Source organism: Ptychodera flava, chromosome 5 (assembly GCF_041260155.1).
Source record: "Ptychodera flava strain L36383 chromosome 5, AS_Pfla_20210202, whole genome shotgun sequence".
Classification (NCBI taxonomy): domain Eukaryota; kingdom Metazoa; phylum Hemichordata; class Enteropneusta; family Ptychoderidae; genus Ptychodera; species Ptychodera flava.
This window is the reverse complement of record NC_091932.1, coordinates 30,981,249-31,007,508: the sequence shown is the minus strand read 5'-3', so window position 1 is coordinate 31,007,508 and position 26,260 is coordinate 30,981,249. Positions and strand designations below refer to the sequence as shown.

The 26,260-nt window shown below is 35.3% G+C and overlaps 1 protein-coding gene across 1 annotated transcript in view; it reads left to right on the top strand.

Annotated features, from left to right (window-relative positions):
- The window catches only part of LOC139133499 (uncharacterized), a 93,523-nt gene extending 68,812 nt beyond the window's left edge, over positions 1-24,711 (top strand). The window contains exons 47-63 of the mRNA XM_070700132.1: positions 507-539; positions 1,713-1,742; positions 2,276-2,311; positions 2,942-2,956; positions 3,283-3,327; positions 3,994-4,029; positions 5,333-5,365; positions 7,228-7,254; positions 8,692-8,874; positions 11,468-11,627; positions 12,155-12,280; positions 13,043-13,057; positions 15,042-15,097; positions 17,075-17,227; positions 18,490-18,583; positions 19,286-19,355; positions 22,094-24,711. Coding sequence (XP_070556233.1) covers positions 507-539; positions 1,713-1,742; positions 2,276-2,311; positions 2,942-2,956; positions 3,283-3,327; positions 3,994-4,029; positions 5,333-5,365; positions 7,228-7,254; positions 8,692-8,874; positions 11,468-11,627; positions 12,155-12,280; positions 13,043-13,057; positions 15,042-15,097; positions 17,075-17,227; positions 18,490-18,583; positions 19,286-19,355; positions 22,094-22,151 — 1,170 coding nt within the window. The 3' untranslated portion in view covers positions 22,152-24,711. The remainder of the gene's footprint in view (positions 1-506; positions 540-1,712; positions 1,743-2,275; positions 2,312-2,941; positions 2,957-3,282; positions 3,328-3,993; positions 4,030-5,332; positions 5,366-7,227; positions 7,255-8,691; positions 8,875-11,467; positions 11,628-12,154; positions 12,281-13,042; positions 13,058-15,041; positions 15,098-17,074; positions 17,228-18,489; positions 18,584-19,285; positions 19,356-22,093) is intronic.
- Positions 24,712-26,260: the final 1,549 nt, after the last annotated feature.

Below are 26,260 nucleotides of genomic sequence, written 5' to 3'. Positions count from 1 at the left end.
AGTCTAAGCATAGGGATCAATACATTGTGTTGCAGTGGCATTCTTGTATTAACTTTCTCCATGTTTGATTCAAAATGAATCTACTGAATTTGAGTTTCTGAAGACTTGATTTGTGACTCATTGTCGATGCGATTTTTTGTATTAAACCATTGTCCCTGTCCATTTTGTGTGCATCCTAGCTTTTCATATTTCAATTTATTAACACTAAAAACAGTGATATAACACATTAAATGTGAAATCTTTACTCTGTAAACTGTCTAACATGTCCAGTGAAAGTTCTAACCACCACACAATCTTTCAAATTAACACTTTTGTGTGTTGTGTACTGGAGCATAATAACAGTTCTAATGAGTTTACCAAAGTAACCACAAAGGTGTGATTGACTCTAAAAGTTCAAGTGACTAAACAACATTCTTACTAAAAGTTCAAGTACATATATCAAGCTAACAAGATTGACTAGATCTCTGTAATTCATAAATTGGTTCTGTTTTTGTTGTAATGCAAAGTACAATGTTGATTGGAGACCAGCTGCTCAAAAAGTAAGAACTTTCGAGAAAATAGTATTTGCAAGTCGTGTATTCTACTAGTTTACATTCTGGTAACTCAGTGTATCTGAAAACATGAAAATATTATATCAACATTTTTCTTTCAGGTTATTTCAAAAATGTCAGGTCTTTGTTGAAATATGTCATGTTATGAAACATGGGGCGAGAACAGTTTTACGTGATGTATAAGAAAATTGCAGCTGAGCAATACACTAATATGCAAATAATAATGATATGTTAGGTTTTGTGTACAGCTTTAACTTACCAATAAGGAACTAAGCATACAATTTTGTATGGTAGTTCAATTTCTGATCCACACCGGTCCCCTTTTTCTTATACAAACACCATGCAATAGTGTACTGACTGTCTTTCACACGATAGCTACTGCCACGGCTTTACAGCTTTCTACTCTGTGTGTCCTACACAGTACAACTAGTACCTTGGCACACTGTATGTTGTGATACTCTTCCACAAGCTTTGGTATTTGTGTCATGCACAAACAAATACTTGATCAGTAGTGCTGCCTCGAATGTTTCACATTCACAGCCTTCTAAAGGCCAGGGACTTGATCCCTGGGATCAAGTTTGTGCTAGTCTGTACGAGGATTATGGAGGTGTCGTAGCCTTTTGTTTTCCATTGACATTGTAATCTTGTTCAGTAAATTTGGTGGCAAGACAATCTGACGTCTGACACTGGCCCGCATTAACAGTGTTTCGTTCAATGCATTGGGTCTTGCTCGCACTGCTGATACTGTGTCTCATACTCACTGCAGCAACACGTGTCATTAGTGTGCATATGAGTGAAAAACACGACACTTTGCACAGTATTCCATGTCCAAAACTACGGAGAATATCAGAAAGCTGGAACACTTACATTTGTTACAGGCCTAATATCAAGAGTTAGCATCTGACTTGTTGATGACTGCCCTCTAGTGGGGAACACTGACATCACAAGATGTACTACAGTACACAGTCATTCTGTCCACACTCATCATATGAGTCTTTTTAACAGTTTAATAATGTTACAGTCTGTGCATGTGAAGTGGACTACCTCGAATTTTTTTTGAACAGAGTACTAACTATGAATGTCACCTGTTTTGAACAAACAGGATAAAAATGTTCAAAATGATGGGTAAATTTTCATCTTTTCTTTCTTTTCATGATAAAGGAGCAAAAAGAGGATAGTAGGGGAAGACAAGTAAGCATTTACAATCTTTGCATGCCAGTGTGTGTTTAATGGGGGTCTTGTCACCAGGATAGCATTGTGCCATCGTTATATAAATGAAATTTGCAAATATCAGTCTCCCTCATTAAACATATTGTGACCTACACACAAAAATTGTGCAATGAAGAATCCCTTAAGTTTCAAGTGCTTTGCCTTTTGAACAAGAGAGCATCAGTAGGAAGGAAAAACACAGAAAAAATTATTTCCATCCTGTAGGAACTTTGTCATCTGTTATTGATATATGCCCAGGCTTTCTGCCTTGATGAATGCATGCATGTTTGTACTTTTATATTAAAATGAATTTCATTCAAAAGCTGTTAGACTATTAAACCAGGCCTTGTGCTAGAAAGGAGAGATGGTATATAAGGGAAGTTACAATTTTTATGATTCAAAATGGGGGAATTTCATTGTACTGGCACAGTGATTTCCATTTTTGATATGAAAGTGGCAAAGTTATCAGTGATGTCTTCTAAAAATATACTTTCATATGATTTTTTTTTCAAAAGTCTCGAAGGCCAAGAAGAGATACCCAGCCGTCTGCTGTAAGCTTGTCATTTTGTTTAGACGTAAAGAGTATTTCTGTAACATATTGTGTCTTGCATGCTGTTCAGTACTTGCATGTGTACTGCTGTGCTGGACTGTGTTGTACTGTGGTCCTTGATTTCCTTAAGTATATCCTGTTGTGTTGTGTTCCGTTCTGTTCTGTTCTGTTATCTTCTGTCGTGCTATTCTAACTTTCTGTGGCCGTAAGTCTATGGGTCAGTCGACAGAGGCTAGCAAATTCATAGGCCTAACGTCTTGGGCCATCAAAAAATTTGCCTTATACAGTAACTTTGAAATTCCCGTGGTCCTACACATGACATAATCCTAAGGACAAATATGACAAACATTATATGCAGAAATACCAAACTATATTATTAGAGTACAACCAATGGTTTGTCTCCTTGGTGCTAGCCTTTGTACCACCAAAAACTGAACGAATTTTTCTTCCCAATTTGTTCAAAAGCCTTCTTCACTAGTTACTTACCATTAATTAGATATGTTATTGACACAAGTTTCAAAACATAAATTTTTCACTCTGTTATGACTTTTGCAATGGATTTTTTTTAGATTTTTCTTAATTGTCAGTTTTGTGTGACTTTTTCTCCATTTCTACATGCTGCCTGAAACAGTTGAGTGCTAGCCCTGTAAGTACTGTGGAAATAAGTTTTTCTCTGAATATGTTGAAAGTTTTAGTGTATTGAATAACATATAACTTTGATGCCAGTCAGTATCTGTTGTGTTTAGCATCATTTGTTGTCAATGCACAATTCAAAATATAAGTGCATGGTGGAGGAAGCTCAGTTAAATTTTGTTTGCTCAACCATATGTAATATATACATTCTCAGTGTTTCCAGATTTTCCAGAGTTTCCAGACTCAAGAGGCTTTTATAGTCCAACAAACTGGTCCAAATTTCATCCTTTTATCATCCCTTCATTTTCTGTTTTGCATATTTTTTTTCTGCTTGGTCAGGACCAACTGGACTTTGCTTCATTCTTGGCTAATATATCCAAAGAAGTGAGCAATGCATCGATTTGTTTTTTTCACTCTCGGACATGTCACTGGCACTTTTTGTTTTGTTTTGGTTTCTTTTGCTGTGTTTGATTTGATTCTATTTCAATAATGTTTGAATTGACAGAACAGTGATTTTTGATGGATTTTCATCTGTATTTGGTTGTGTTTATTCAAATGATAAGTTTTAAGTTTGGCACTGAGCAAACACGGTAGCCCAGACCACACTACAATGTGACTGATTTCAACCCCTGAAGACTAGTATCTGAGAAATATTTCATTTGGACTCAGAATTTTCGGGTTAAAAAAATTCAAAACCATGATATTCTAATGTTTAAATGTCCAATTGTGATACACCCAGGCCATAATGTGTGTGTGTTTGTATATGTATTTGTGTGTGTATGCGCACATGTGAGTGGCACTTCAGATACTGTAGTACCACGGTATTTATTTATTTTTCTGTGTATATTATGAATATAGTACATGTGTTAAAATTAATAATACTAATCGTGGTAATGAAGTATTAGGATTCTGACAACTTTATTAATATTAATATCATAACAATATTGACTTTAAAGTGATTTGAAGTTCTCACACTTTTGAATTTAACTAAAAAACCTAAACATTTAAAAAATATCTGCAATCTTTAAAATGAGTTCTTTTTCCCCTTAGTCTGATTCCCATAAAAGAGCTGATAAGCTTAGAGAGGTAGGTGTAGTGTCCACAGATCCATGTAAATGTGTACAAGTATGTGTAGGTTTAACCCTTTGAATACTGTAATTTTTCCTATCCAAATTTTAGTGCAACATTTTAACATTTTTTATGAATTTTTCTTTAATTCTTTTGATAATTTTTGACCAAATGGACAACACTTTTCAAAGGCTACAGTTTTTAATCACAATTGTGGAAATATCTGAAAAAAAAATGGTTGGACCTGAAAAATATTATGTGGGTTATATATTATAAAGGTGACAAAAATTGACTTTGGAACTCAAACTGTGTTATGTGAGAAATTACCAAACAATATTTAAAATCGATCAGCTTGATAAGAAAGTTTATTTTGATGTGATGTTGGCAAAATTCCTTTGACAGTGCTAGTTATGATGTAAAACTGTTCACAAAACATGTAAATCTTTGTTAGTTTTATGTTGATGCAGAGCTCTACATTGCCCATTCAAATACTGTGATGAAAAGTGAAAAGTTGGAATATGTTTTAAGGAATTTGTTAAAATATTAGTCTCAAATTATTGTTCATTTTAAAGAGCCCAAAGCTGGAACTTTTGATGTCAAGTAGTTTTTTGTTCTACACTCTAAAGTGTGTTGAGATACACAGTATTCAGCTTGTCAACTCAGCCTGTACATGTGTAGACTGTATTGTTATTGTTGACAAGTGAAATCTGGTATGGACTAGAATTCATATGTCAACAATAACAGTGCACTTCACACGGTCGTGTAGATGCTCAGCATCGACAAGCTAAGTAGTAGGTGTTTCAAAATGCTTTGGGGAGTTAAAGAAGAACTGGCAATCGATGTGCAAAACAAAAATTAGTGAAAAAATCAAAAGTTACAGTTTCTGGCCCTTTAATAGTGAAAGTGTTTCTTTTGTAGCTGTACGACAATTTATGTATGTGTCTATTGTTTTATCCATGACTACTTTACTGATATTTTATTACTGTTGGTTGTCTGTCAACCGATTCTATCAACTGTCTATTGTGGCATTGCTTCAAGTGTACTGAACAAGTCCACTGACATATGGTCAGGCGTTACCATTTGTAAATCACAGGAAACCAGTGTGTTGCCAGTCTATCAGTTTCTGTTGTAGCTTGTATAATTTTATGTTTCCAATCCATCATCACTGATAGTGTTCCCGTTGATGTCATCTTCTGTTTCAGTCTTCATTTTCCGATACATTCCAGACTCTGCACTGCCTTGCATTTCCCGAATCCCTGCCTCTGCACTACTAATATTCAACTTCCTTCATTTTTCACTTTCCACCCATCTCTCACTGCAGGACTACCCACATACTCCCGACAGCTTTACCAGGGTAAGCCTGCAATACACCCGATTTGTTGGACACCATATGCCATAAGCACAAACCATGTCTTTAGTCTAAACGGCCAGTAGCTGTAACATATGATAATTTTTTTTTCTGTTTTTGTTTTGAATGTCAATTTCAAGTTCTTGTTGTGCTCCTGAAATCATGTTGAAACAACAATTATTTAGCTTGTCAACACAGTGTTTGTACATGTAAAATGCACTGTTATTTTTCACATTTGAATTCTAGTCCGTATCAGAATTCACTTGTCAACAATAACAATGCAATGTAGTTGACATTAAAAACAAAAATGATGAAAAAAATTCATTAAAAATTTCAGCTACTGGCTCTTTAATGAATGCCTTACTAATTCCAGTTCAACTGCCAATCTCAAGTGTTAGATTTTATGGATACTTTTACCATAATTTTAACCCTTTCACCACCATGGTTTGGCCCAAAGCCATTGTTATCAATGGTGATTGTGGACCTGTTTACAGGGAATTGGGGTGAACAGGTTAATAGTTGCAAAACACAATATATTTGTAAGTTACAATAAACTTTTAAATAAAATGTAGCCATAGATTTCCTAATAGTCAAACTTAGTAGGCATCGTGATTAGGAGATTGCCTAAACCATCATCCCTCTAAACTTGTACAAAATCACGGTGGTTTTGCTATCCTGTGTCAGTCCGTTTTTGTCTAAAAATGAATTAACAGCAGTAATCACAATACCCTGTATGCAATACATGTATGTCCACAAGCTGTCAAGACATGCCGTATGATTCACAATTCAAAACATCGATGTAAGAATACTATATATTTACTCATTTTAAGGCAAGGTTTTCATTTCATACTTGTAGACTAGTTGTAACTTTGATTTTGCAGGATTTTAGTAATAGCTCTGTATCAAGTTGACATACAATACAGAAAAAAATTGAGCATCAGATGATGGAAATGAATCAAAAAAAATTGTTAAAAAAGTCAATGATAGAGTTTCTTAGTGCAGAATTCCAAGATTATGTAGAATTTTACATTCAGAGATGACAACATTGACACAAAAAACAATAATTCTTATCATTATGCATGATATTTATTTACCAGTTGTTGTAGGAATGTCATGAAAACTTGTTTTCTAGCAGTCAAAGATAGTAACCCTAATCAAAACATTATCCGGCCAGTAGCTGTAACTTTTGATTTTTTTTTTCACTTTTTTTTTGTTGTTAATGTCAACTACAATTTTTTGTTCTACTCCTCAAAGCATATTGAGATACACAGTGATGACATTGTCGACTCAGCAAGTATGTGTGTAGACTGCATGTTATTGTCAATAAGTGAATTCTGGTCAGAATGAAAGTTCAATGTTAACGATGACAATCCATTTCATGCACAGTGTTACTGTGTTGACAAACTGAACACTGCGTATCTCAACTTACTTTGAATAGCAAAACAAGAAACTGCAGGTGACATTAAAAAACAAAATTCATGAAAAAAATCTCAAAAGTTACAGCTACTGGCTCTTTAGAGAGTATATAAATATATAAATGTAAATACATTTTAATACGGTATCACTATAAGGCATTCAGAAAGATTACATTGATCAACACTTACACACACGTATCCACTCATAGATATAGGTACTAGGTCTGTGATCCGCTATGTTCTAGAAAATATGATACTGCTTGTCCTTACTTGTAAAGATCACAATAATTAACATTTAGAAGCATGTTTAACTAAATGTTCACACTTATTCGTTGTATAATCTCAAGTACTTTCATCAGTGTCCTTCTGCTCTTCTGTACTAATCATCTTCAGAGTTGCTAGGTAACCCCTCATTAATCCATCCCATCCCTTTCCCAACCTTTGCTTTTCGAGGACCCTGAGTTGGAGAATTTGAGAGAGGTAGGAAAGATGATGCACAACAAATTGCACACCCCAGGGTCTGCGATTCAAGAATATTAAAGGGCCAGTATGCTGTAACAGTTGATGATTTTTTTCTCTTCTTTGTTTTCTTTGTCAACTATAGTTCCATGTTCTACTCCTAAAAGCATGTTGAGATACACAGTATTCAGCTTGTCAACTCAGTCTGTACATGTGTAGACTGCATTGTTATTGATGATAAGTTAATTCTGGTCTGGACTAGAATTCAAATTTGAGCAATAATTGCAGTTTATTGATGCTTTGTTAACAAGCTAGATAGAAATTTTTAAACATGATTTAGGAGTAGAACAAGAACTTGCAACTGATATAAAAAACAAAATAGTGAAAAAATCATCAAAACTTACAGCTTCAAGCCCGTGAAAGGCACCAATGGGAAGGAATTATTTTATCAGTTCTGTTATTAACTCTGCCATGCAGTGTAGGTAGTTTGTACTGAAATGCATTTCCACTGCACTGAATGATTTGTTAATGAAGATTAGATCAGATCAGAGTACATTAGATTAGATTAGATTTTAGGTTAGATTTGATTCATGTTTAGATTACCACTAATGCTACCAAGTTACACATTTTTCATAACTAACCTAGGGGTTTGCAAAGCTTGTCCTGCATGCAACAGTTTTTAAAGATGAACGATTAATCACTGTCATTTTCACCAATAACTATGTGACAAACATTGGCACCGTTGTGCTATTGATATCTGACTGCATGTGGTAACTACTAGATTTGAACAGATTAGAAGCAGGTCTGTTATTTTAAGTGATGAAGGATAGTAACAACATTACACTGTGTATTATGTCTCAACCGGGCTGTAGTAGATCAAAGCGTATGTTATTTTTTAGCTCACATGTTCACATGTGTGAGCTAATGTCGCATCATTATCTGTCTGTCTGTTGGGGGTGCGACATCTCAAGAATGGCTTGTCAGATCTGAATCAAATCTAATACATAGATTCTGTTTGGGAATGACAAGAACGAATGTAGTGAATGACTTGTGGTAAACTGGGAGTCATCTATCAGGAAATTACAGACAACCCTGTATGCATTCTCTACTGTACTGGTTCATACCTCGTCAGGTTGCAGAGTTTATTTATACATACACAATGAAGTGAATGTGAATATCTTCAAATGTTACACCAAAATTCAGGAATTGAGAAAATCTTTTACCTATCAGGACTTGTGGAGAGTGTATATCACATCGGAGTTTACATTTGGTGTTGAATGAAAAGCGATGAATGGAAAATGGTGTGAGCAACTGAATGATAACCAACAAATTTCATGTTTGATGTTCCTGATCCCTGCAGGAACCTGTAAAGACCATGAGTGAAACCATAATGTTAAAAGTCAATTGTTTTCCATTGATTTTCTAATCCAGCTCAATGATTTTTTTTTTCCTTTTCAGGATGGTCGGTCTGTCTCCCCACCGCTTCCTGCCCAGCGGTCCAGGGTCGGCGACAATCAAGACGTCATTCAGGCACTCTCTGCGATGCGTCGTCAACTGCGGGATGAACAGTCGCGCATCCAGCAACAGTTACACCTCCGCGACGATCACACTCGCATTCACCATCAGCTCCAGGACAGACAAGTGAGTATTAACATTGCGAACCCAGTAATTGTCATGCACTCCATATATGGGCATTGGTTTATTCCACTTTCACAGTAGGTAAACAATTTAACCTGATACACTGATCATGGCAAATTATCCTCTTGGCAACAAGTGAGTAACTGTTCCCATGGAACCCAGAAATTTGATATACACCATATTTGGGCATTGGTTTATTCCACTTTCATAGCAGGTGAACAATTTCACATGATACACTGATCATGGCAAATTATCCTCTAGGCTTCTAGCGAGTAACTGTTCCCATAGAACCGAGAAATTTCATACTTCCATATATGGGCATTGGTTCAGTCCACTTAGTAGTGGGTAAACAATGCCATATGATACATATCGATCACAGTAGAATAGATTATTTACTCAGCCATCATGAAGTTAATTGCATATGTGAAAGTAATATCATTCACAAGCACAAATAAATTAAGTCTCTGAGTAATTTACATTTGATCTGTCATTAATAATTCAATATATCACCCTTCAAATGAAAATTAAACAAGCTGAGTGCATTTTGTGTGTTTAGCAGTCAGGATGTCGAGTAAAATTCCCTTTAAGCTATAATGTAGAGCATATTTGTTAGGATGTAAAAAAGAATTATACTTGTGCTAGTCGGCAAATTTTTGTTTCACGATGTCAAAAGAAGATATCGAAGTCTTGAAGAAAAAACTGGATGAGGTGTTGGATATTGTGACCAGTATTAATTCTAAGTGGAGGGACATCAGACAGAATATGAAGGAACACATGACGGAACCATGTCTGAGGGCCTCTGGAAACAGCAGCAATGATTTAAACGGCCAGCTACTGGAAATGTTTAATGATATAAATGTTGTGTTGAACGATATCAAAGCAAAACTGAACACCTCAGCAGATACTGGCAGTGTTTCTCACCTCAGGGCAAGCGGAAATATGAAACCGAATACGGTTGCAAAACAGGGAAAGATCATGGAAGTTGACTGTCTGTTCCGGTACATGGATTTGAAAATGAAGGAGTTACTCGATGAACTGAAGAGGAATTCTGTGAATTCTGACAAAGTTGACAAATTTGTGAAAAGACTAGATCAGGTACCAGACACAGTGCGTAATATGGTTGATGAAAAGTGCTGCCAGTGTGCACACTACCTTACGTGGAGCCATTTAGTGATTCCAATATAGTGCCGTACATGTAAATTGTGTCAAATTATCAGTTATCAAAAGCCGACATGTAAGCTTTTGGTACATTTAATATACATGTAATGACTTTTATGGAATGTTCTTAAAAGGGGAAAGAGTTAAAATTTGGAGTATTTAATTATCTCTTAAGAAATCTTTTTCTGTTTGTGCTGCAAAATTTTTTTCAACTAGTTTTTTAATATTCTTCCAGCAAACAAATATTGAGCTACCTTTTCATGTTTATAAACAAATCATGGGACATGTAAACAGACTTCAAATAACAGGGTAGGCTAATTGTGTTTTTCTCTCCTGTAGTTAGTATCAACCATTTTCTCAAGCAAAGTGGAAAAAAGCTTCAATGTATAGTAAAACACAGGGAGAACTTACATTAAAAAATTTTGAAATTTGCAAGGAATGATAACACAAGACTTTAGGTCTCCAATAATGATTTGTGTAATGTAATCTTTCAATTGCCTCTGTGTTCTGTACATTGACCTTTTTGATTTTATTATCACAAGTTCATCTTTAAATGATATTTTGTAAGGATTGGATTTTCAGTATAATCTCTAAGAACATATTTTATCCCTTTAAATCCTCAGTCCTACCAGGTACTCGCCTTGAAATTAAAAGACACTTTTTGCTCAAACCTTCCTCAGGGTAACCCTCGTCAATATCTTTATCAAATAAAAATCTTGGGTCATCATGCAAAGTTTGGTATTAGAGAAACAAATTAACTATATTTGAAATTCAAAATGGCCACTGTTCCTGTGTTGACTCAATGAAGGAAAAACAAAAATTTCGATTTTCGAAAAAATGAAAATGGTAAAATATTTTCATACTCCAAGAGCTTTAAAATGAGTCCCCACAAGTTGGTAGATCAGAAAAATATTGTGACAGTTTGATAATTCTGAATATCTATCTCCTAGGTGCATTTTATCCTATTAATTCAAGTCCTACCTCATGCACTTTATGTGTAAAGTAATATACAGGATAATTCAAGTGATATACAACATTGAAGTACCTATTGACATTTTTCCTTTCAACTATATGAAATATGTTGTCGTACGTATATTTACACTGAACTTCAGTTTGTGGTTAATTCCAACCTTTTCACCACCATGGTTTGGCCCAAACCCATTGTTATCAATGGTGATTATGGACCTGTTTACAGGGAATCGGGGGTGAACAGGTTAAAGCAATAACTGATTTCTGTAAGACTTGTGCACCACAGTGACATCTGAAGTGTTACTTTTCATTATACAGAGTTATACAACAAAATACTAAAAAAAGGGAGCATTAACTCTTTACCTCATTCCTAGCTTTCAACAATGATGCATTATGGCTCCATCCACAGCAATAGTCCTTGAATGAGGCAATACATTTAATGGATAATTTTTCTCTTTTTTTTGTATAGTATGATTCATACGACCCACCTGATTCAAGGTATCGAAGACGCACTCCCCAGGTCGATGTCTTTGAGATGGCTCGCAACAAAGAAGCCGTGTATCCACGGAAACAGGCGACACCAGCCAATCCACAAAACCTGTCAGAGTTCACTGACCTCAAAAATAAAGGTATGGTGCTGTAAGACAATTCTTGTTTCCAGGTTTTTGACTGCTGTGATTGCCTTTGCACAAGTCATCTTGTTGTTTTGTTTCTTTGTTTTACACCGTTTGTTTTTCATTCATTCAACCTTCATACCACCAATGTGTCTCTCTGACCATGGACTTTTCATTTGACAACATATTCATAGGTCTATCAACGCATCGTCCCATTTTAAGCTGTACAACCATGACGTCCCCATTATAGCTAACTGAAATTTGTGATGAGCTAAGATATTGGTTTTGTTTTATTCCAAAACCCCTTGCCCAGTCTTAAAAACCCAGCAAAAATTGCACCAACTTTCCCTCCTGCCTTGGAAAAATGCAGAATTGCAAGCTCAAATATCAAGTTGAAAAACTATTATGAAATACTGGTATGTTTTTGATAGCATTTATAAAGATAAGTTTATAAATATCATGAATTTTATTATATATTATATAAAACAGACTAATCATTATCCCAGATTAAATTTGTAAAATGTGATATGACTGTTTGGCAGGTGGTCGCTCCAGACAGGAATTCCGCCACCATTACCCTGAACAACCATCCTCTAACTCTGTCTTAGAGGCCCAACAGAATGCTCTGATACAGCAACAGGAAGAAAAACTTGAGGCCATCAGAAGAGGTACATGTTAATCTTATGAACTCTGACCCTAGTAACCTATGATTTCATGCTGAGATTTTTGTTGGAATGTGCCGCAAAGGCTTAAACAGAGAGGATTGTTTCACACTTACGAGTATGCTGTATTAAAGTGTTTGTATTTGAAAAATGAAACATAATAACTATGTAGCAAGCTGTTTGGTAGAAGTCGTATCACATGATCAGATTCAGTTTTCTGATTGGTCAGATGTACATATACATGTAGATTGAAGCATGGGTATTTTTTGTTTTCTTTTACCTGATTGGTCGTAGCTGTGTATGAATCCTGAAGACATTAGGCACGATGGTGCCATCATGTGATCGGACAAGAAGGCAGTTTTAATTTATCCATGCTACACATTACAGAGAAAATTCAGTATAGTTAAACAGCTGTGTGTGAACAAAATCAAATTAGTAAATTTATTTCCATGTAAATAACATCACACAGATGGTATTCACAGCTTGTCAATACTCAAGTGGTATTAAACCTGCAGACAAACTATTAATATTACTGAAAACATCCTGTGCCCCTAATATCGTGTACCCAAATCCCCTTTTTCCGTATAGAAAATTTAGTGTCACACCTGAAACAAAACGTTTTATTCTTTCACTTTTTTTCGTTTATTTGGTCCTTTAAAAGCCTTGACATTTCTCATAACTATTTTCTTGTATATCACTTCTCTCCACTGTGATTGGCTGTTCTATCAAAATCACACCTGCTACTTCACCTGTCACTTGTATCAACAGCCTATGAAAAGATAGGTATGGCAAACAACAAAATACACTAACACCTGGGGTTTTTTGCGTTTGCGTGTGTGTTCACTTTCAGAATTGTCACCACACCTATAAACATAACATTCATATCTAATCTTTTGCATTTTGTTTTGTTTTGTGTGTTTTGCCACTAACATTAATCCACTCTAGCACTAAGGGAGGCAGGTAATGCACTCTTTCCATATATTTTTCACATCTACCGGGGGTAGAACATCTATTAGCTTCCAAGACATTGTCTTAACACTAGTCAATGGTTAACTGTGATTCGGGTTGAGTTCACACTAAACCTAAAACACTATGTTTATTGGTCAAATGACGCTGAAGGGTCTTTTCAAAAGCAACGTAAATACATTTGGACTCTAAATTTTCATTCACCGTCATATAATAATACTGTTTTTGTCAGCGTGCTGTCATTTTGATTACTACTATATTGATTATCTTTATTGAAGTCTGACAATCAGGAAATGAGTACCATAAAGTTTGACTGCAAATCATGAGCATTACAAATTTAGAGTCATTGTGGTCTAATGATTCATACATACTCATTGCTGGCAACTTGTTGGTGATGATTCTTTACGGCACATCACAAGCATCAGTCAAGTTCAATAGTTTTATCACGTGAAACTCACAGTCTGAAACTCAAATGAAACTCGGTGTGAAACTCAATGTCAGTATCACACGTACCATTGAACTCACTTTCAGCAGTGACGTAAAATGGAAAAATTCCATGTTAAAATTTACAATTGTAAATCTCGGTATGTAGAGTATTGCGTACATTAAGAAAAGCTGAAGTTAATTTGGTCGGAAATCCTTGTTTTGTGCTTAAAGAATGTCAATGCTGGATCTCTTATTCTCAAAACACATTGAATTTCTGGTTATCAGTAGTGATATTTCAAAGACAGTACAGTGTACTATCCATCTTCCACACCCTACCCATATATAATTCTCTGGTATGGCCCCTTGTCTTCAATACCATGCTGGAACTTGCATATAAGGAAATTGGTTGTGTTTTTTTGTTTTTGTTGTTGCACCCTATATTACCCTCAGGTCCCTGTATGTGAGCACACCTATCATATTAAAAAAATGGATTTTTTACCAACATCGGTGCATATGTGTATTAATATTCCATAGTACATGATCCATATATAGTCTGTTTTGTGTAGTTTTATTCTGGTAGAAAAAAGTATTATTATAACACGCACCAGAAGCTGAATTTTATTCTCAAATGTAGCTGAGACAAACTAGAAAACATTCTCTTCAAGAATAAAATTCGGGGTCACCATACAAAGTTTAGGATCAAAGAAACAATTGCGTGGAATTTGCCAAGATTTGACTTCCAAAATGGATGTTGTACCATACTCTATCAACTCCCTGGAGAAAATTAGATTTTGGACTTTCGCAAAAACAAGATGGCATAAATTTCATTTTGTCAACAAAAGTAACAGACCACAAGTATTATAAACCTCTGTCACCGAGGTGTATTCTGTCTAAATCAAAGTATTTGTAATGTTGTAACAATAGAGCTAATTTTAAAGTAAATATTCAGTGTTCAATTTTGGATTTGAGAGTTTTGTGAAAAAATAATGCATGCTATACATTTTTATACATGTATCAAAATTAATTTCATGTTTGATATACCGCATGTTATCCAACCAGACTACCGTATTTCATGTTTCATAGTGTTTAAGTCATACTAATTCATGTATTGGTGTGAAAAATATATATAAATGTGTACTGGCACTTACAGTGTACCTTTTACTGTTTGTTTCCTGTGAGGTAATGGGATAGTTTCATTGTATACCATGTGATCTTTCAGGAAGCCACGGAGTTAGTCTTGTCAGGGTGAGGCAAACAATTCCAGTGGATGGCTCTTTTTAGTTTGACATGAAAAAAAATTTGTAATACCCAGTCTTTCTGGCAAAGAATTTACAGACCTTTGCGTAACATTCGGTGTTGATGTTGCTGTTTATAGGTAGGACAAACACAGAACGTGATATGCCAGGAATGCGTCCCAGTGATCTTGGAAGGGTAAGTAGTTTGACTTTGAAATGTCTTTCAGTGTGACCAGGTGTTTTAAGTTTTGATTTTATAGCTAACCAGGTAACAGTTCACAAAATAAACATATTTCATCAACTCTTTTCCTTCCGTGGAACTCAACACATCCTGTCATCGCTGGTACCAAATTTGTACATTTAACTCAGCATACAGCAGATACAGTAGAACACAAGCATACAATAAAAAAAATGCATGGCCAGAAAAATCAAGCACTGGAGGTTTGGTATCCCAACATACATTTACAGCATGCTGTCTCTAAAGACTAATAGATAACACAGATGCATGCGTGCTCTCTTACAAATACATGTATACATACAGTCCATGTTTGTACAGACCAGTTCTACATACAGTATGCTCATGTACAACATTTTACATGTGTACATGAAGCCTGACAGTTGGCAGAGCAAACCTGAAGACTCACATGCATGTATACGTGCTGTATTAACATATACAAAACGTACACACTTTCCATAAGCGTGAAGAAATCCACACATTTACGTATGTTATGTCACTTTTCACTCCATGTTGTGTCATTATCGATTCCACTCCATTGTGTAGATGTTATTGCTATCATACATTGCTGTGGTCTGATAATTTTATCAGTTCATAGCTACATTCAGTTTCATTGTATATTATCATTTTCACATTTCACTCCCTGATGGAGAAGGCAGAGGGTACCCTATCTTCTGTATATCTTTGTACATATACATCACTGTCTGATACCAGTTAGCTGATTTATTTCTGAGCTACATTTGCTGTCTCTGAAATTAAAGCACTGATTGCTGTAGTTAGTTTGTTACTCAATGCTATTGCTCTATGTAAAGCGGCTGCTGACGTAAATATTCTGACAAAATTTTCTGTTTTGTGCTTAAACTTACTTCTGCATCATGCAGTCGAAGTCTTCAGTGTTTTTTTGAAAACATTAAGGGAAACAAACATTAGTCAACAAAACTTCTGTGTTCATGATTCTAGTATACATGTATTTCTAACATGCTTTTCAAAACACAATAATTTATTGGTATATTTCATCAGTGCTGTTTCTTTCCACGCAGTTTACCTTTGAAAATGAAAGAACTCATTTCTTCATTTGTGTATTCTATCACCAAGTTTCCTTGATCTCCTATCGTCGTCTGTCATTGCTCTAGTCTTTGATAACTACACTATGAACAGACTGTGTATATGTACATGCACATCTCAGTGTTGAAGTCATCAGTCACTTCCAGGCTACCATACTATAGAAAGCTCACATAAGTTCTTAACATGGCCACTTCTTTGTATATCACCAAGGCTTCATGCGCAATAAGTTATACAGTAGACACTATATGTACATCCCATCAAGACACCCAGTACCCTACCTGCAACAGTCCAAATATTTCCCTGTAAACATACACATCCTATGCTACATGCACCTGGCTTATTTGAGCTGTGTCCTCACAAGACGTGAAAGTCACGGAGGCCATTCTACAGTACTGCAGCGCAATTATATCCCATACTGCAATAATTTGTATTTGCCTTCAACACTATGCACTCAGCACTTCATGAAATAATGAACTTACAGAATATACATTTGCACTTTTCATGTAAAATATTGTATGTGCATATCAATCACTTCCCCCACACTCATTTGCATATCATAAATCATTGTATTTTCATAATACTCATCATCATCATCGTCATTATGTAAATGAATGCATTTGCTTCTCATTTATCATGTAAATTATTATATTTGCATATCACCCATTATGTAAATTATTGTTTATGCAAACTTCTTATAACAATACTTTGACGCCATTTGTCTAAAAAAGTCACTTTAGAACACTTTAACGTGACAATGTGCAAAAGTACCAAGCCAGCATTCCAGTAATTTCATTGCAATAATTTCACCAATAATTGATAAAGTATCACCAGTCAATGTAACAGCTTTTTAACACCTGACTTGTCTATGTGCAGGGGATAGAGTCCCCTTCCATGCCTTTGCCATCAGAGAGTGCATTTGTGAATGCAAACACTGGAGAGACAGAGATTCCTAGTAGTCCTATTGGTTACAAACCATCTTCAGCAAGACAGAGAAGACGTGTGGCCAGGGATTCACCCTCACCAAAGGTATGACCCTTATCATCTGTGTGTTATCTGTCTCAGCCACCAAAATAAGTTCATCAATTATTTACTCAAATTGTTGGCTGGTATATGATAGCTTTGTCAATAAAAGTGAATTTTGTGATATACCCCAGAATATTACTGATAATGAATCTGATTATCCAGCATTATGGCCCCAGATGTTTTCTGTATCTACAAATTCATTGGCATTGCCGAGTAATGGCAATAATGTACCCCTCCTGGCCCTTCAACTCTTACAGCTTCAACTCTTACATTATGTCATGCAAAGTTTTCTTTTGTTCACTATGGGCCAGGAGGGGGGTACATTATTGCTTAAGTCTAAATATTAAAAAAAACCAGATTGTTAGTATTATACTATTGGTGAATTTTGTATGATCTTTGTGCCGGTTTGAGAAAATTAGAATGCAATTCTTCTATGGTTTTGTGTTCATCTGATGCCAGACTACCACTGTCCCCCATGGCCACCAGATCAACCGTGTCCTGTTGCCTACAACAATCATAGTAAGCCTGGCGGACCAACTCGGGTCACCAGAGTTGCATGGTTTCATCTTGTCATGCCCGTTGGTCTCATTTGGCCAGAGACTGTAGAGGGACATCAGTGTTCGGTGGACTTCTGAAGCTGTATAGCAAAATAGGGGTATGAAAGAGTCTGATCTCATGCAGATCCACAGACATGGATATCAGTAGCCAAGTCTTACAGGTTTCAGCTCCTGAGTACATCACTGCGTTTCAGGAGGTCATACATCAATAGAAATTAGGGAAAAATGGTCGAATGAAAGCAAACGTTAAAAAATTGTAGGCCAATTGTGTCTTTCAAACGCAACCTAAAACTTTTCCCTTCTTGAAGATAGTTGTTACAGAAGTGTCTAATATTCTGTGATTCTTGATTTCTGATTTTTGTACAGACAACTCAGAAGAAGTGCAGTGCACCCTTAAAAAATTAATAATAATTATAATAATAGTATGTTTCAGTTTCAGAGTGTTAAATAATGCTGTCACAGGGAAAGGATATAAGACACTGCATGAATTCATTCATCGGGGTCTAAATTAGACGTCATTAAGGTTATCAGTACATCATATGGAGATTGCCACATAAACATTTGTACATGCAGTTTGTATAGCATTGCAGGAAATACTGCAATATGAATACCAATATAAACAAAGCACCATCAAGTTGTCATTCATAAAAAAAAATTTTAAAGAATTATTTTTTGATTAACTTTATTGGTTGTGTGAATGCTCCACAGCAAGCAGATCCAATGGGTTCAGTGACCAGCTTTGATGTGGACACCCTGGCCAAGAAGAATAGGGACAGACTGGAAAACTTGAAACGTTTGGAAGGTATGGCGGATTTGTTTATTAACGATAATGTATTTACCTTATAACAGCAAAATCAGAATCTGTGTGTATCATAAAATCTCATGTTTTGTTAAATTGCTGTTTGTTAAGTAATTTGAGGAATCTGTGTGTATCATAAAATCTCATGTTTTGTAAATTGCTGTTTGTTATGTAATTTGACTGGTAAACTTTAATCAAAATTTAAGCGTCAAATATTTTTATTTCAAAAATCTCATCATGGATTATCTTAAAGGTATCTATACATTTGCATGATAAAAGTAACACCTGGGTTTATTAACATATCTATTAGAATATTTATGTTTGTGTTTGACAGTCTGGAAAATGATCTTGTTCTTTATCGTTACGTTCTTTGCAGTTCATCTGTTCAGATTCTGTTTAAAATCATCTTATCTTCAAAGTGGTACTAATATTCAAAATTAACTTCAAGCCAATCATGTTTTTGCATCTCTCATTGTCCGATTTTGTCATAGTATGTCAGCCAGTCAAAAAGTAACATCACTTTCTGTAAGCCAATCAAAAGATAGCATTGATGTGCATCAGCCAATCACTTTAAAGGTATCTCAGAGTGTTTGGTTTCATGAAATGTACTAACACTATGTCTATTTCAACTGTTTTCTAACCAATGTTTGTTGTGTGAACACTCTCTCCTAGTTGCTTTTTGTCTGGTTTTATCTTGCCTTTCAGCTGATGGTGACTCCCTAGCTGATCCCGATGAAGTCCTCAAGAGGTTCATGAACAAGTCAAGTCATGACAGGTGAATACCTCTCTCATTCTGTCTATCAATCAATAAGTCAATCAATCAGTCAGTCAGTCAATCAAATAATTACATCCAGCAGTCATTTAAACCATGTCCATATTTTGTTTTGAGTTGACATACGATAGTATTCATTAAGATTAGCATTGTGTACAGTGTACATCTGAAATTGTAATCACGATGATTTCTGACAGTCAATTATGCATATGCAACTATCATGAATATGCATATGCAAATATGCAATATGCATATGCAAATATGCTATATGCATATGCAAATATCATGGAATTGTGCAGCATATAACATCAAGATATTCACAGCTTCAAGTTCATACTCACTCCATAGGCCAATGCATGACTCTGATACCATGTATGTGTACATGTACAAGACAAAACAGAGAGAAATAATCAACACCCTTTCATGAAATAATTATCGGCTACAAGAACATTGTCTTAATATTGTCACTAATATGCATGCTGTTATGTTTTTATTTTTCACACACTGGCATACTCTCTGTGGACACAACCAAAACATAAAATGTAAACCATTTTCACTCAATTAGCATAAGCACTCGATCTTTTAAGATATGAAACCTGCACTGCATATCAATGCATGGTGTAAGTTGTATTATTTTTTGAAGTCATCTTCTGGTCTGGTCTGTTTGCTGTCTTGCTTTCCTTTCAACTCAATAACTCACCTTGTAAATTTTGATTGTGTTGATCATATAATTTTAACTTTATAAATCACTATAGCTTGGATATTTTTGTTTTTTGTTGTTGTTGTTGTTTTTTTTTTGAGAAGGGAAATGCTTTGGTTCTCAGCTGTAATATAACCAGGTGGCGTCCTTTCCTGTGCTGCATGTACTGGTACATTCCGTTAATTTGAATCTTACAGGTGCACACCTGTTATCCAGCCAATAGCAGCACTCGTTATTATCCAGTAAATATAATGCCAAGCCAGTGGAATGAATTGTTTTTTGTTCTGTAAAACCCCAGCAAGGCAAAAAAATCTCCCTGCCCAACAACTTTGCTTATCTCTATAATCAATCACACTGTTTTGACTATTTGTTTGTTTTGTTTTTGTTTACTCCAATTATATGAATTTCAACCTCTACAGCAAGCTATGTCATTTTAGTCCCATTTCTATGTGTTTAACCCCTTGACTACCTATGGCGCCGGATATATCCGGCGCCATATTGAATTACCATATACCTTGAGTGCCGGAAATATCCGGCACAGTAAAATATGCGTATTTGCTTCGTTTTTGTCGCTAAAAATCCTGTAATTTCGGCATTGGCACTCAGCGCGACTAAGATTGATGTATTCCGATCTGGCCTCAATGTGATTGCGCCCCCGTACGTCCGAGTATGGCCAAAATCCGGAAGCAAATGTCGTGACCCATGACCTCGACCCTGAAAGGTCAGGCTGATCACAGAAGCGTCGTGCTGATTGTTTACAGTTTTCAGAAGTACGGACGATCGCGAAGATGTTTATGGTTGTTTTTTTAATGAAATGAAATGTTTATTTATTGAAAACAAATGATTTATATGTAAATATGTTCTATTAACAGCAATATTCGTGAATGAAACTAGAGGAAATGCAATTTTTTACTATAAGCCAGTGAAATTTTATAGCAGCCATATTATCAATATGACTGGTCACATGACTGGTCATGTGTTTGGTCATGTGATATGTTGTTCCCTAAAATGTATTTTTAAATATTGTGAATTATTTTTTGATAAATCATAACCATTTTAGATGCATGTTTCTGCAAGGGAATCATAAAGCAGGTGTTTACAAATATAAAATGTGTTGATTTTCAAGTACAGAATCATGTCAGATGCTGATTTTTGTGGTCCATTTACTCTGCCTTTTGTGAGAAAAATCTTAAATTGGTACATCTATAAATAAAGTAAAGGGTAGTTATTATTACATATATGTAAAGACAATGCCATGAAAATTGAACTGTATTCAAATTTGCGTCATTTTATGGATTCAAAACACGTCCTGATGCTTCAAATATTCATATTTTTTGCCAACTCTGGTCACATGCTGTGTCATGTGATCAGTCACGTGACCTGGAAATACAAAACTTAAGTATGAAAAAGAGGGAAATTTCATGCTGATTCAGAAAATATATGGTTTATTGGTACTTACTTAATTTTTACTCTAAGCAGTGTTCATGCAATGACCACACCCGAGATTTTATCAATATTTACATAAGGGGCCTGGTATATAGGAATACATTGGCCTTGGTAGTCAAGGGGTTAACATCAGTTTAAATTTTGTTAAATGTGTGAGAAGTCAGTCATGTACTTGTGCAGGAGATTGAAAACAACCAATAGTTCATTTCAATTTCCTTGGGCTGTAAAAAATTTCAAAACAAACCTTGGCCATTTTAATTGTAATCAGCAATACCAGTATTTGACCAAAGTCGGTGGAGTGACTGTGGTTTGACCATACCACTCAGTTATCCTATATTTATTATCATAACAGTTTCTTGAAATAAAATTCCAGTTTGGTCTCAGACACCAATCTCTATGTCACAGTGAGGCAGTGTGGTATCATAATCAAACAGATAAATTTACATATGTTGTTGAAACAGATATTAGAGATTGAGCTTAACTTTGTGTTCTGTGACTATATTCCTAATCCAGCCTTTTCAAAGTCTATCTGTCATTATTTCGTAAAAATGTGGTTAAGCAATGACAAATATTTTGTATCAATCTCTCACAATAGACCTCCGTCTGCCACCAGCCAAGATGCCTGGCTGCGTCCCAGTGCTGTGGATGCCTAGGACATGATCAGCGTATACCCACAGGGGAAATACATCAGACTTTACCAGAAGATTGTATATCAACAACTTGCACTTTTACTCTCTCAGTATAATCCTGGCTGGTTGTGATGCCAGGAGATAACCAGCTAGAAATCATCAGTATTTGCCTTGGAGTTGTTTATTTCAAACTTTCACCATGATTCTGGGCTACAAAGGATGAAATCTACTATTGATGACCATTGACAGATGCATGCAGGCTTTGACAATTATTGTGGTACTGAACTCAAGTCGAGCAAATACCATTATATACATGCCTGCTGTAAGTTTTGGACAAAGAAGTTGAGAAGACTCAAGTTTGAGAGCACCTTGTTTCTGTGACCTTCCCTTTACATAGATGAAGATACCATGACAACTCATATTATCATGACTGAAATTTACATGGATTTTATCAAAGAGAAGTCGTCACAAAATCAAGATTTATTGCATTTCAGTATATTGCGTTGACGTGATGGAACTTTAAGTGCTTCAACCTGGCATGGATTACATCTGTGTAGCCTTTGATGCATCGATACAAGCTTGGAGCTGTCAGAAACGTGCAAAGGTCTTGAATTTTTGCCAGGTGAGGTATTGGAGTACCTCACCGTAACTTATGAGCCATTGTACAATAGGATACTTGGATGCACAGACAGTTTACTTGAGAAAAGTAATGACACTTGAAAAATCCAATGTACATGAACACCAGTGAAGAGACCATAAAGACCATGGTGTACACAGTTCTTTTGTCTGCACATCACCAAGAGATGTATGGTTGTGAAGGGTTTACATTGTCGTAGTTTGATGTGAATATTATTAACATTTACTCTGCACCACTAGTATATTACAAGGAGAAATGCCCCAGACCTGTAGAATGTATTTATCTCATTGAAATGCAAATTTTTACATTTACATGCTTCAACTTTGACCCACATTATAATTAGTAGTCTGAGTAGCATGTGAGCTTTTGGCAGTTGTGTTCGATTTTATTAAAAATAAAGCTTTAATATGTGGTCAGTATTCAGTCTCACATCAGATCAGAAACCATCGTCAGAATTCTAGCCTAGATATGCAAAACTTCCCACTGTGAGGTAGAGTCTTGCTGAGACTGACGTGAGCATAGTTTCCAGTAAATACTAGCAGCCAGCTGTTGATACTCAAAGTTGGCCATATTCTACCTTGCATTGTGACATCATATGTGACCTTTGACCTTGCCTCTTTGTATTTGACAAGGTGACAGAAAATCAAAAACCTAATTCATGTGCATATATTCACTGAGATTTGGCAGATGTATGCCTGTCCTTATCCATGTCCCTCGGCAAGTAACCTATTTTCCGTCATATTGTATTTATAGCAGTCTTGTAGTTATCATAGATGTCTGACCAATAATATAGCATAGAATTTGAATTGCTCAGGGAGAGTATTATACTTGTTTTGCCTGATGCAAGACAGACAAGAACCAAGTATATTTTGTTGTGCATCTTGCCGAAGATATGTCAAAATCTTAAACTTGGAAAAAAATGTTAATGATACTGATAGTGCTCAATCCGAAAGCTTTCCTGTGCATTTGATACTTAAGAAATCAAAGTACATAATTTTGATTTATTTTTTATTGTCGTTGATGTCTTTATCACAGTGTTCTGTCCTCTTTCACCGTCTTGGTTTTATGAATAAATGCATTTCCATCTATCTGTTCAACTTTGTAAATATAACTCACAACAGATTAACAACAAAAACAAACAATGCTTGAGCACTTATTTTCAGTTTTTGATTTGTCGTAATTTTTAACAAATGTAAATAAAAAAACAACAAAGTCTGAGCTTCTTGAATATTAGAGTAGATCTATGAAAGATATTAGCTTTGCTTTTTGTTTCCATATGTACTTCAAGGATGGGAAGACCAAGTTGTGCGAAAAAAGAAAGTTTAATTTTTGGTCTTAATAATGACTTCAGCTTATTGAAATACCAGAAGTGATGTCAATACTGTCCGATGAATGCTGTCTTATTGAAAAGTATCTATCAAAGGATGGTTTTTTTGTATAAATTTGACAACTGTACGCCCCTGAAAGAGAAAAAGTTGAAATATATATATCTCAAAGGTAGATGTATGACATGTATGTATATATAAGATTTAGTATTTAACATAAAGTATTGAAAAGCCTTGTGGATCCTTGACACTCTGTCAAATTTAGTCTGACTCAGCGAGATATTTGTTTGTATTTTTGACAAGTACAGTTCAAATATATGCTCTTCGTACCAAGCTAGTGTAACATGGAAAGTAGATAACACAGAAAGTGGTTTACAAACCTCCCTGTCACCACCATGGTTTGGTCCAAACCCATTGTTATCAATGATGGTTGTGGACCTGTTTACAGGGAATTAGGGGTGAACATTCCTGAAGCAGTACTTCATGTCCTTTATGTTTGTTTTATATCATTTCATACTTGGTATTATTTTGAAAATTTAAATGTTTTCCTTCAATGTATATAAAGCCTTTTACCCAATCACTTTGTTAATAATAAATTGCGAGATATACTTAACAGAATGTACATGTACAGTGTGGGGTCTTTCTCATTATCGTGAGTGCCATCTACATCAGACGTAGGTGAAATGCATTGAACTCTGTGTGTTTGTGTGTGTGTGTAATTTCAGTGGGTAGACATTTTGACATATAGCATGCAAGTTCAAATTGATGTGGAAAGCAATTTCTTGTGTAGATATCAATGGTCACCTTGAATCACACTTAAACACCCCCATTTATTGAGATCAAACACTAATGCCAGCTACTTGCAGTCTCTGTGAAAATAACTTTAACAGTAAGAATGTTACAACAAAGTGTTTGCATAATGTATATTATACATACCTCATGGTTGAAACCTGTCTCATTACCATGGTAACTATGGTATTCATTAGTGTACTGAACAATCACAATCAAAGTAATATTTCATGATCTGGCTCCGTGTTAATCATCTTTGTAATAGCTGACACAATTTGGTAATGTCCCCACCAATCTGATTATCAGATGTAGAGTACGGCGACCTGTACTTGCGCAGTATTCTCTTGCTGTCGCGACAGCAAGAGAATACCGCGTAAGTACATGTAAAGACATCGCTGTACTCTACATCTGATTTTAATCAGATTGTGTCACACATGATAAAGATAAAATTACGGGGGTGTTGCACCCAACACAGCGTATTTTGCTCAAAAGTCACTTTTTTGCAAATATTCATTCAATTTTGATTAATTTGTTAACCCAGGAAGAAAATATTGGTTGTGTTCACCTTTTGGCTTGTAAAGCAGTCAAAAGTTGCACAACAAAGAAGTTAATTTATGCAAATGTATGCAAATCACCCAATTTCCAGGCTTCTTTTTCCTCCCAATTTCAAAATTTCTAAAGAATTTAACTCCACTCTGGCTTGGTCAAATCTTCTGAAATTTTCACATTATGTTCTTTAAATGCTATATAAAGACTATTTTATTTGGCAATAAAGTTCTTACATTTTGAATAAGAGGCATTTTAATTTTGCTAATCATGATTTTAATCACTTTTTTGAGTGTCAGTCTTTCAACCCTTGCCATTTTAGAATGAGGATAGATAATGCAAAATAAAATTGTCGTTTTTTTCTACATATACTCTTCTTCCAAGTGAAATACTATATTTCAGAAAATAGTGTCAAGTTTTTGATTTAAATTAATTTTTATCATTAATATCAAAAATTGACGTTTTTTACCCCAAATATACACCTACTTCATCCTTTGAGTAAACTACTGCTACCATACTAAAGTTTAGAGTCTCTGTTTTTTGAAAATATATAGTATGAGGGGGGTTTCCTTGACTTCTTTGATGAGAAATACTGCTTTGAAAAAAACTGTGTTCGCAACATGCAGCTCCACCTTACGGGATTTTACAATTGGAATTTTCAGTTTGAATATCTCATTCAAAACAAATTCATTAATCATGCAACCAATATATACAAGCCTGAGAATTCATGCCACCAAAGCATGTTAGCCACACGTTTACCGTAATACATGTCACTTGTCACCTTCATAAAATAGGACTAGATCATGTTTCCCAATTGTCCAGGTTGCACGCACATC